At 34.2% G+C, this 12,409-nt stretch overlaps 1 protein-coding gene across 2 annotated transcripts; it reads left to right on the forward strand.

Moving 5' to 3' along the window:
- Window positions 1-8,538, forward strand: LOC143630139 (calcium-transporting ATPase 4, plasma membrane-type-like). 2 transcript variants are annotated; one of them, XM_077099224.1, is made up of 7 exons: window positions 1-327; window positions 4,079-4,133; window positions 4,236-6,187; window positions 6,633-6,788; window positions 6,859-7,030; window positions 7,116-7,414; window positions 8,015-8,538. In XM_077099224.1, exons 1-7 carry the CDS (start codon window positions 157-159, stop codon window positions 8,321-8,323), a joined length of 3,114 nt encoding a protein of 1,037 aa, XP_076955339.1. In that variant the 5' UTR covers window positions 1-156; the 3' UTR covers window positions 8,324-8,538. The 2 variants fall into 2 exon arrangements, with proteins under 2 accessions (XP_076955339.1, XP_076955340.1); XM_077099225.1 differs by lacking the exon at window positions 1-327 and adding an exon at window positions 3,181-3,437.
- The last annotated feature ends 3,871 nt before the right edge of the window (window positions 8,539-12,409 follow it).

The raw sequence follows: 12,409 nt of genomic DNA on the forward strand, positions 1-12,409 counted from the left end.
TAAAAAACCAACCACGTGGGCCCAACATTGTACCACACCAAACTTATTTCACACTTTCACTAGGCCCAATTTTCTACCTTTTAACAGTCATGTGACTATAAAAATGGAACAAGTTTTGCAAAGCACACCTCCCGCGAGAAAGAAAAGAAAAGAAAAATGGATGACCTGCTGAAGGACTTTGACGTTCCGGCGAAGCATCCGTCGGAAGCAGCTTTGAAGAAGTGGCGTAACGCCGTCTCCCTCGTCAAAAACCACCGCCGGAGATTCCGTCATGTTGCTGACCTCGACAACCGGTCTGTTAACCAGAACCGGCTTTCCAAAATCAAGGTGCGAAGAATATTCCTTCACTTCACTTTGATTCGTACTGTTATTGCTTAATATTTTACTTATTTGGATGAACATGGAACACGACGGTTTCGAATATGTACTGTCAGCCATTAATTACCTAATTCTGAGCAATATCTTTTAAGTTTTTAGAATAATAATAATAGTAATTAACATAACGGATTTTGATTTTACTCTCGGTTATTTTTTTTGCATTTTCGGTTTAGGTTAATTTTTTTGCTTTAATTCGTTCATTACTTTAATATATGCTAAAGTCAAAAATATGATGAAGATAATAAAATTTGTTGCTAACTTTAGGTGGAATTTATTGTGTTGATAAAGACGAGGATTTTGTTTCAACTTTCAATTCAATATATTCGGCTTGAATCTTAGTAATATTGATTAGAATTAGATATGACTGAAATCATTGTAGCAACTCATTTTTACGACACAAATATTTTGCCATCAAATATAGCTTAAAACAACTTTTTCCGGTTCAGCGATTTTTAATATTTTTAAAACTATCGGTTCTAATTTTTGGACCGTTTTGTGGATAGCAGTTTTACATTTTTTTTTCCAACTGTACATTTCATAACACAATAAAACCAGCATTCCGTAGTTGAGAGGAGTGTTGTATGTAATTAAGGTGTTTTAAGATAGTTAAAACTTAAAAGTTAAAATGATATTATGATATAAAATTGATAGAACTTGAGGTACACTAGATGAGCACCACGTTTATACGGTTAACGACTTAAGGACATACACACTCGCATTCGCATTGGTATTTCCTCATCATCGTGAGAACCGAGGTTGCCTTGTTACCTTCAGTTTTATTAATATTCTTTTGTCTTAATAAAGATTCGTTGAATACTTAGTTTAATCGACTACGATCCGGAACTTCCCAACACTTTTGCCAACAAGTATATATGTTTTTTATATTTTATTTATCCAACCTTTTGTCTAATAAAGTCATGGGATTGAATATACATATATTTTTTATTTTAAAGAGTAAAAATATAAATACAAATAAAATATAGTTTTCTATATACAATTTTATGAATCCCACGTTGCTATTCAAAGCATCAAATTTTAAAAATTGAATTGAAAATATGCACTCCTCAACGCGCAAACCCCGAGAGGAAGGTAATGGGCGGCACCACCCTTGTTCCCGATTTCTATAAATAATATAGTTTTAAACAAGAAAAAGCACACTACGCTTTATTTTATGACATGAGCTTGTTATATTATAATCGACTTTGTTAATAAAAATAATAGTTTCTCAAAATAACATTAACGATAGAGCACCCGCACTTATGCTTGTTTTAGGGGTTGAGATTATTTCAGTCGTGATTATGCAACTATATGCACTATTTCATATATTGCTTTAGTTAGCGTTCAAATAATACATTTTTTGTCGTAAGTTACAACTTAAAAATCTACTTTCCAACCATAATAAAGCTTATATCGAACGTAAATAGAAATATGTTAACAACATACTCAAATTTATACTAAACCTTTATATATTTTACCGTATGACTTTATGCATTTTAAATATAAACATAAAATCTACATCTCTTTTTATCGTTACAGTTACAATCACCCCATCGTCTTTGCAACTACCACGCAATTTACATATACATTCATTAACATTATTGTGACGGATAGTTTTTCTCCACTCATTCTTCTCCATCACGTCGTCATGACTACTTAGGTTTGTAGGGTAAAGTGATTAGAGACCAAGACTTTTGTAGGGAACGGTGTTAGTCGTTGTTTACGAGGGAATGAATGTATACATAAATTCTAAATTTAAGGTCAATTAATGTTGATCTAGATGTAAAATGTCTATAAGACGTGTTTATTGAAACACCTTTGACCTAGTAGTATCAAAGTGTTAGATAAAACTTAATCTTTTTTAATATGGTGAGGTTTCAATCCGGTGGGTAACTAAAAAGTTGTTTTATTTAAATCGTTAAAAAAGAACTAGTCTATTAACATTTAGGTTTGGTTCTTTCAAAGGTTAAGCCAAAACAGTCCATTTGTAGGTGGTGTCCAGTCTAGCATATATAGATATAATACATTTATACGCCGTCCAGTACGTGCAACAGGCCACACCTCGCAATCTTCCAGAAATAGAAAGGTGTCGACCCTTGTATTTGTCGAAAGGGTCAACCTTCATCTTTTCGGTAATTGACAAATCAACCCCTTCACACAATACAATATGTGTTTTATGGGCTGTTTTAAGTTTTGATTATTATGTTGGTACACTTGATGACTTTTATTTAGACAATCTTACCGAAGAGATTTGTCTAAATGCCTAAACATCTATGATAGCTATATTTTATATTATTTTTTAAGAAATGTGGTTGATTTAGATAATTTTGTTTGCTTGCTAAATTCATTTCAATCTACTAAAATTATAAGTTGAATTAAAATATGTTACTTCTTAGTCCAAACTAGACAACTATCCGCTATAATAACAAATATAGCGTGTGAACAGTAAACTAAATATGTCTTAATCGGTAGAGTTGGATCAAGTGAACTTGTTTTTAAAGTTATCAGTTCATTATCTGAATTTGTTTCGACCTTGTACGACGCTTTTTCCCACTCATAAGTTTCACAACAAGTTGGTATGTGTGAACCAATGAGCGAGAGGTGCTAAAGGTGATCCGATATGTTACAACTTCCTATGACTGGTATATGTCAAAATTTAAAAGTAAAGTGAACGTGATACCATGGTCCCATCCCAACTCTCAAAAGTAGCTTTAACTATTAAAAGATAAAATTGAAGGGTTAGTATGAGTATAGCTACAAACTTCAAAGGGTATTTTAACAATTTTGCCTAGATTTTTTGAACACGGTTTTAGATGCAGACATATATCTGGATAACAAGGAAATTTCTTCGAACTTTCATCCCACCCAAAGATGGGCCCCACTAATTGTCCTATTAGTACGGCATGGCAGTACTAAATAATTATTTTTTCTTAAACGAATATACATCGTCTAGTGTCACTATTTATTCATAGAACATTATATGTTTGGTGTTACTTCCTCCATGGTTTCGGGTTTTGTTTTGGTTTTTCCTCCTACTTTATCTTTACCACAAAGAAGTTATGGTAATATATATACCCATATACTATATATACATATAATATGTTTGATACATAATTAATTCTAAGTAAGAACTATAAGAACCGCATAGACACTTGTACCTTTTACTTTAACCGTGATAGTTTGTGACAATTATGTAACGGTTTACCTTTAATTTTTCTAACAAGTGTATTATGCGGTTTTAGTAGTTTTCAACATAGAATTGGTTTGTATTAAACATGTCGCTGTATATAGTTTGTATATGCTGGTTTTAGATGATCAGATAATTTTAATATCAAAGATAATGCGGGGACCTCTTATGTGAATCATTCATTTAGTCCTAAACTGATGATGCTTTGATAGTTATTGATTAAAACTAGCTTTTTTGTCGCTTTAAACCAATAATAGTGATAATAATAATTATCTAATGTCTTAACAAGAAATTAATTCACTTGTTAACAATGAAAAGAATATGCATGAATACTATATAGCATCAAAGGTTGATCAACTGCTCATATGCTCACATACTTCAAAAATAGTTTATCTTAGACCTTTAAATGAGACTATTAATGCTAACAGAACACTTGATTATGTAGTTTTGTTAGGAATTGACAAAGTATGGGGTCGGGCTATATTCTGATCACTTCGTCGTTTTTACCTTTGGCAGGAAGATCTTCGTGTTACTTTTATTGCCATGAGGGCAGCATTGCGATTTATGGACGGTACGTTGTTTTAAACAACAGACTAATTTAATCCTTAAACATCTACATACATTTTTCATTCATGTATCAATCAGTAATCTTGCTTAAATCCTATATCAACAGCTGGTATTCAGCATCGAAATGCTCGTGAACATCACCAACCAAGTGATGTAAACATCTCAGAATTCAGCAAAAACCCAGATAAACTTGCATCAATGGTTCGCAGCTACGACATGAAAACCTTGCGGGCCCTTAACGGGCCTGATGGAATAGCACAAGCACTAAATGTGTCGATTAATGAAGGAGTCAAATCAAGTGAAATATCCACCAGACAAGAAACTTATGGCATCAACAAATACACAGAAAAACCTTCCAAGAGCTTTTTAATGTTCGTATGGGACGCGCTTCATGACCTGACACTCATCATCCTTATCGTTTGCGCCATTGTTTCAATCGGTGTTGGCCTAGCAACCGAGGGCTGGCCCGATGGGCTATATGACGGGCTGGGTATTTTACTAAGTATATTATTAGTAGTCACTGTTACTGCTGTGAGTGACTACAAACAATCGTTACAGTTTAGAGATCTTGATAAAGAGAAGAAGAAAATTTCATCACATGTAACGAGAGATGCGTGTAGAAAAAAAGTATCGATTTATGACTTGGTTGTTGGAGATATTGTGCACCTTTCGATCGGTGATCAAGTACCGGCTGATGGGATATTTATATCCGGATACAACTTGTTGATTGACGAATCGAGCTTAACGGGTGAAAGCGATTATGTTCATATTGACGAGAATAAACCGTTCCTACTTGCTGGTACTAAAGTGCAAGACGGGTCGGCTAAAATGCTCGTTACAGCTGTTGGGATGAAAACCGAGTGGGGACGGTTAATGGAAACGTTAAGTGAAGAAGGCGAAGACGAGACTCCGTTACAAGTCAAACTAAATGGTGTTGCTACCATCATCGGTAAAATTGGGTTGTTGTTTGCAGTGTTGACCTTTCTCGTGTTGGTCGTGAGGTTTCTTGTTGAAAAAGCAATGCGTAACGAGTTTTCTAGCTGGTCATCAACTGATGCTCTAAATATGTTGGATTATTTTGCAACCGCGGTAACTATTATAGTAGTTGCAGTCCCTGAAGGATTACCATTGGCGGTTACATTAAGTCTTGCGTTTGCAATGAAGAAGTTGATGAACGATAAAGCACTTGTTAGACACCTTTCGGCTTGCGAAACAATGGGTTCATCAACTTGCATATGCACCGATAAAACCGGGACTTTAACCACGAACCATATGGTTGTCGTTAAAATATGGGTATCGGGTGAAACAAAAGACGTTCGAGATAGTGCAGGTCATGTTATATCATCCAAATTGTCAGAGCGCGTGTCAACGGTTCTGTTACAAGGTATATTCGAATGCACGGGTTCCGAGGTTGTCAAGGACAAAGATGGAAAAACTAGCATTTTAGGTACTCCTACAGAGTCAGCAATATTACAATATGGGTTGGATACGGGTGGTGATTTCGATGCGATACGTAATGAGATTGAAATAATAAAAATGGAGCCGTTTAATTCCGCCAAGAAGAAAATGTCGGTAGTTGTGGCTTTACCAGACGGTCAAACACGCGCATTTTGCAAAGGTGCATCTGAAATCGTGTTGGGATTATGTGACAAGGTTATTGATGAAAGTGGAGAAACAGTACCGTTAACGAAAGAGAAAACGGAAGTTGTTAATAATGTGATTGAGTACTTTGCAAGGGATGCTTTGAGGACTCTTTGTTTGGCTTATATGGATTTTGAAGGCGGTTTTGATGGCGGAAAAGACATACCTGAAAGTGGGTATACGTTGATTGCAGTTGTGGGTATTAAGGATCCACTTAGACCTGGGGTTAAGGAGGCGGTTGAGACTTGTTTGGCTGCGGGTATAACAGTTCGTATGGTTACTGGTGATAATATAAACACGGCTAAAGCTATTGCAAAGGAATGTGGTATACTTACCGGAGATGGTTTAGCCATTGAAGGCCCGGAATTTAGAACCAAAACTGCTGAAGAACTGAATGTAATCGCTCCTAGCATTCGGGTATTGCGTTACAACTCCTTTATTCTGCATGTAAAGAGAGTATAGAAGAAAGATGAGCGGGTTTGGGTAGAAACCACGGGTGTTCATCAGTTTGGTTTTTGGTTCATTTGGTTGTAGCATAAGACTGAATCTAATAACAAAATTTGATGAATTATGATAACAAATATTAATTATATTAGTATAAAAAAATTGGAGTTAAGAGATTTTGAAACTTACAGTTAAGAAAAAACTTGTGAAGTACATTTTCTTTTAAAAACTGTTATGGATAATTGGTTAATAGGTGTTTTTTGGTTTTGGTCTAGTTCTGATTTCGGTTTCAAACCAAATAATGAGTAGAACATGCCAATTTTAAGTATGGGTTGAAGTGGATTTGCTAAAGCTTTTAATTTGACACGTTTGAGACAAAACACAACCTGTCATAAGTAATTGCTTTTCCATGTTACAGGTAATGGCTAGATCATCACCAACAGATAAGTATGATCTCGTAAAGCATCTAAGAGGCATGTCGGAAGTTGTTGCAGTTACAGGTGATGGCACAAATGATGCCCCGGCTTTGCACGAATCAGATATTGGATTTGCCATGGGGATAGCAGGAACCGAGGTTTGTATAGGGGACATTTTTTGTATTTTACCCTGAATCTTAAAATATATATCGTGTGCTATAATTGCAGGTTGCAAAAGAACAAGCTGATGTTATTGTGATGGATGATGATTTCGCGACCATTGTAAAAGTCGCCAAGTGGGGACGCGCAGTCTATATTAATATCCAAAAGTTTGTGCAGTTTCAGTTGACTGTTAATATTGTAGCTCTTATGATCAACTTTGTTTCTGCATGCATAACAGGTGTGTTGACTGTGGTCTGGGTGTTAACAGTATACTTATGGGAAAATTTTCACAAAATGTTGACTTCATTATTTTAAAACTGCAGGGTCGGCCCCGCTTACGGCTGTGCAACTGCTGTGGGTCAACCTGATCATGGACACTCTGGGTGCACTAGCATTGGCTACTGAACCACCACATGATGGTTTGATGAAACGGCCTCCGGTTAAGCGGACCGACAGTTTCATTACCAAGACGATGTGGCGGAACATCATTGGTCAAAGTATCTATCAAATGGCAGTCCTGTTTGTTCTTAATTTTGCTGGGAAGCCGATTTTGAAGTTACATGGGGAGAATGCGACCGCAATCCTGAATACTTTCATATTCAACACTTTTGTGTTCTGTCAGGTTCGTTACACAACTTCTAATCATTTCTTTTGGTCATTTTCACATACATGTAGGTCTGTAACGAATGTGGGAAGTTCGTTTATTTAACATGAACAACCAATTTTTTTCATTTAGTTAAATTAGTGAACATGAACACATGGCTCGCTTGTTCATTTATGTTTGTGTAAGTGTTTATGTCCGTTCGTTTATGTTCATTAGTATACGTTTGTTAAAGTTCCTTCATCTATATAATCATTTAAATATTTTAGGTTATTGCAACTTAGTATAGTTTTATTAGACTTTTAGGCCCAAAAAATAGATTTTCATGTTTACTTTAGTTGGTGTTCGCTCACTTATTTTCATTCATCTATGTTCCATTATGTTCATTCATTTACGTTAATTTATACTCTTAACAAATATAAATAAACGAACACATATAACACTAATTTTGTAATGAACTGACATGAACAAAAAAACCCTGTTCATTTAAATGTTCGTTTTCGATTGTTTTTTCGGTTAAAGCTAAACGAATGAACACGAACATGGCTCTTTCGTAAATGTTTGTTCCTTTTACATCCTACATACTCGAATGTTATAGTAAACATGTATCTGTTTTTGCAGGTTTTTAATGAAATAAACAGCCGTGACATTGACAAGATAAACATATTTCGTGGCATGTTCAGCAGCTGGATCTTCATGGGTGTCATGGTTGCAACGGTTGTGTTTCAAGTAATCATAGTTGAGTTTCTTGGCACTTTTGCAAGCACTGTGCCCCTAGACTGGCAACTATGGTCGTTAAGCATTGTGATTGGATTGGTGAGCATGCCAATTGCGGCCGTCTTGAAGTGCATTCCTGTTGAGAAGACGCCTGTCAAGGAACAACATGAAGGTTATGACATGCTGCCCGGTAGCCCTGACGAGCGTGTTTGAAGGAAAAGTAAAGAGAACATATTTTGGAAGCTGCTTCGATTTTATATTCGCTTTCTTTTTTTCTCATGCTGAAAGGTGACAAGAGATGTTGGTAATAACTGAAACTTAAAACGGTATTAGTTTATTCAACTTGCTTATACTGGTGCTCAATTCTTGATGATTTGGGAGTTTTGCTATTATTATACTACTATTGAAATGGAACGTGCTTGTTCTGTTTTGTTCAAATAACGTCGTGATGCTATATACAACGGCCATATTAACAAACCATTCTTTCATAATCTATATGCTATAATAATATTAAACGGCCGCCACTTTCTAATAAATATATAACCAACCCTTTCATTTTAATGTTTACGTTTTTTTCTATTTTTCAAACGGTTACATTATCTATTATTTCAATCGTCATGTCTTTTCTCTCTTTAACTGCCATTACCAACCACCATAATCTCGACCTATAAATACACATCACATCCCTCCATTTTCATCACTACAAATTCCAATTTCACCGTCCCCCGGTGCTCATCGCCAGATTTTGCCAGCATGACATCTATCTCATGAGATTTGAACCCGACATAATAGAAGAAGAAGAAGGAACAGAACCGTTAAAGATAAATATGTAGATGATAACTTTCAGTTTATTATTATTATTATTATTATTATTATTATTATATTAGGTTAAAAAGTAGAATGAAGAAGACGATTTATTTATAAGAATAATTATATATAATAAACGCCCACTATCATCATTCGTTTTATTGCAAGTAACAATCTATTTTTATTTATTTACTTTTTAAATTCCTTGGAGTTTAATTCATTGTTACATTAGATTATATATTTTATGTCATAAATGATTTTTATAGCGTATCAGTTTATGTATTTGTATTAATTTTGGATACTCTAGAACTTAACAAATGAATGTTGTTTGCCTACATTTTTAATGATACTTTCAAGCATAATTTACTGACAACTATTCATATGTAACAACTGGTTGTAATATTATAAATGTTACCGTATATATCATGCTACTTGATTTGATTTAATGTAATAACTAAGTATCATCAAATAAATATGTTGTTTGTAACCAAACACAAATAACACAGCCGTAACGTACGGAAATTAGATTTTACTATATTCATGTTATAATTAGATTTAACATATAGATGATAATCAAAACATATTGGACAAATTTCCGTTTGCCATGACAGACATCATGACATCATGGTTAAAGTAGTAATTATAATGTATTTCTTTATAAATAAATATTAATCATAACATGGTTTTATTTTTGTTTATGATTATATGTATTAGCACTTGATGTTTGTTTGTTTTTTTGAAACATAAATTGATGATGAACCAATCTATTAGGGTAAAAAATAAAATTAATTCATATTCATAGTTATATTCAAATGTAATTGTGTGTGTAAGATATAATATTATTACCTACAACATGCTATTTGATTTTAATGAAATACATAACTATCAACAAATAAAAATAATTTCAATAACCAAACACATATAAATAAAAATAATTTCAATAACCAAACACATATAACACTGCTGCAACGCGCGGGTAACCTTGCTAGTTTTATAACATATATAATATAGGGGAAGATTAACGTACAAATGAAATTAACGTGCTAAACATGAGAATCAAGTAGAGTAATTATATATACAAATATGGTACTTATGTAATTACTCTATGATAATTACTCTATGATGTAATTACATAATTTATCTATTTGTATATATAATTACTGTATTTGATTCTCACGTTTAGCACGTTACTGTATTTGATCCGAACCATAGACACTTATATTTGTTACGTGATTAACAGGTTCAAACACCCGCTGCATCGCGCGGGCACTCGTCTAGTAATATATATACTCCATATAAAAGTTTTGGTATGCATTTTATATTAAAGTTTAAAAGATAAAAATAAGAGTTGACGACAATTTTATAGTTTAAATATAATTGTTTCATTTGGATTTTTGGTTCTAAATTTATAAGTATTAATTAATAAATAATATATATACTTAAAAATATTAAGTATTAGTAATGCAAAAATGCAAAAAACATAAAATAAGGTTAGATACTGTCTGGTGTCAACCAGCTTCGTGTTTGGCTCCATGTTTCTGATTTTTGACTAAGTCCTACTAATAACAATCAGATAACTCAAAATCGAACAAAAAAGTCCCACTGAAAACAATGAAATCTTATATATGAGAGTGGAAGTTGCGTGTAAAATCTCGTGGTGCTTCAAAAATAAATGACTCGTGGCACTTCAAAATCCAAATCGAAAATATACTTGCCTAACTGTTACAAAACACCACTATGTGCTTAGTTAGCATTACACTAGGGATGAGTTACCGTACCCGTACCCGAAAGCACCCGTACCTAAAAAAAGTAAATCTTGGTACCCATACCCGTACCCGAATTATATGGTACGGGTAGGGGTACGGGTACATGTACCTTGGGTACGGTACTTGCTTTGGTACCCCTTTGTTCTTTTTAAAAAAATTCTCCACTAAACTAGGTATCGGTAATGGTACGGTACCGACAATCAATTATCTATAATACCAAAACCGTAATACAACAACCATAACCGTAATACCGCAACCAAAACTAAAAATGAAACAAATCACCCATAATATAAAATCCATTCAAAATCAAGTAATGAATACCAAACATGCAAAATAAAAAAAAAATTATCAAAATGTTTAAAAACAAAATTAACTTATACAAAGAAAGCTAACATTCATTTAATTTTCGTTATTCATATTTCCATTTTTTTTGATAGAATTACATAAATTATCCTTTATGTCTGTACCGAATTTCAGTGCTTGTCCTTTATCTTTAAAATTAACATAATTTGTACATTACGTTTCCAAATGTTACACATTTTGTCATATGGTCATAACCCAGTTAGTTTTTCTCGTTAACTCTGGTAATGTGCCTTGCACATGAGGGAAAATTAGTAATTTTACCTATATATTTATAAAATATTTTAATTTTAATAAATAAAAAATTAAATAACTTTAATAAATCTATACATCATAATACCCCCTTCTTTCTCTCTCTCTCTCTCTCACACACACACACCCCACCACCACCAGAACCAACCAGCCACCACCAACCCCAAACACCACCATTGCCAAAACCACCAGACCCACTGGTTCGGTCCTCGCCACCACAATCGAAGATGAATGGTGGAGGGTTGTACAATCACCACCGACGTCCTCAACTACCAATTTATAACACCCCAAACCTCGAATCATTTGATCCCAACTATGTTATAACCACTAGCCCTAACAATTCTGTTAGATCCCAACTGGATCTAACCTTAGCGGCGTTCACGACGGCAGTCTAAAAAATTCTAGCAGATGCTATCTTTTACCCCTCTTGTTGCACAGATGCTTGTAGATCCTATTTCGGAACACAACCAAAACTAGTGGTGAACCAGATTTGAGTCTAGATCGTCATGGGTTTGATTACCGTAAAGGCGAGGTGTAATAAGATGTGCTAATATTTAATTAAGTTACATAAAATAAAAGAGTATGGACTTGGTTGGTGAAAGATGTAATAAGGGATGATGATGGGACTTAGGTCCATGGGCTTAAGAGAGTACAAATACTCCTTAAACTCCCTAAAACCCTAAAACCCTCATTCTTATCTCCTAGCCTCTCTACACACTCAAAAACACACACAAACACTCACTAGGTATTCGGTCGTGACCAAGATCAAGATCCAAGATCAAACCGAGCTTAGATTCTTGTAGATCTTGACTATACGAGCAAGATACGAGCCTATTGTTGCCTATCAAAGCTAACCGTAGCTTAACGACGTATAAAGGTATGTTCTTTACACATAAAGCTTATGTTTTTAAGAAGGGTTTGCCCTAAAACTAAACCCTAGAGCAAATCGGGTATTGATGTGCCATAAAAATGTAAACTTGATGTTAAAATTGGATTTAATAAACTTACGGGTATATACGTATTCTCTTAGAAACCCTAGATCTAATTAAAACGAGTTTGTAATCAATAAAGGTTGGAACTTTATTGATAAACGACCTAGATCTTGGCCTAGAAC

This window comes from Bidens hawaiensis, unplaced genomic scaffold, assembly GCF_021521415.1.
Source record: "Bidens hawaiensis isolate Kalapana, Puna unplaced genomic scaffold, B.hawaiensis_p1.1 tig00005567_1, whole genome shotgun sequence".
Classification (NCBI taxonomy): domain Eukaryota; kingdom Viridiplantae; phylum Streptophyta; class Magnoliopsida; order Asterales; family Asteraceae; genus Bidens; species Bidens hawaiensis.

What these genes read in the sequence shown, in the direction of transcription:
- LOC143630139 (XM_077099224.1), top strand. Translation starts at nt 157, where the DNA reads ATGGATGACCTGCTGAAGGACTTTGACGTTCCGGCGAAGCATCCGTCG. An exon ending in AGCATTGCGATTTATGGACG is followed by an intron (nt 4,134 to 4,235) that starts GTACGTTGTTTT and finishes CTATATCAACAG; the next exon opens with CTGGTATTCAGCATCGAAAT. An exon ending in TGTTTCTGCATGCATAACAG is followed by an intron (nt 7,031 to 7,115) that starts GTGTGTTGACTG and finishes TTAAAACTGCAG; the next exon opens with GGTCGGCCCCGCTTACGGCT.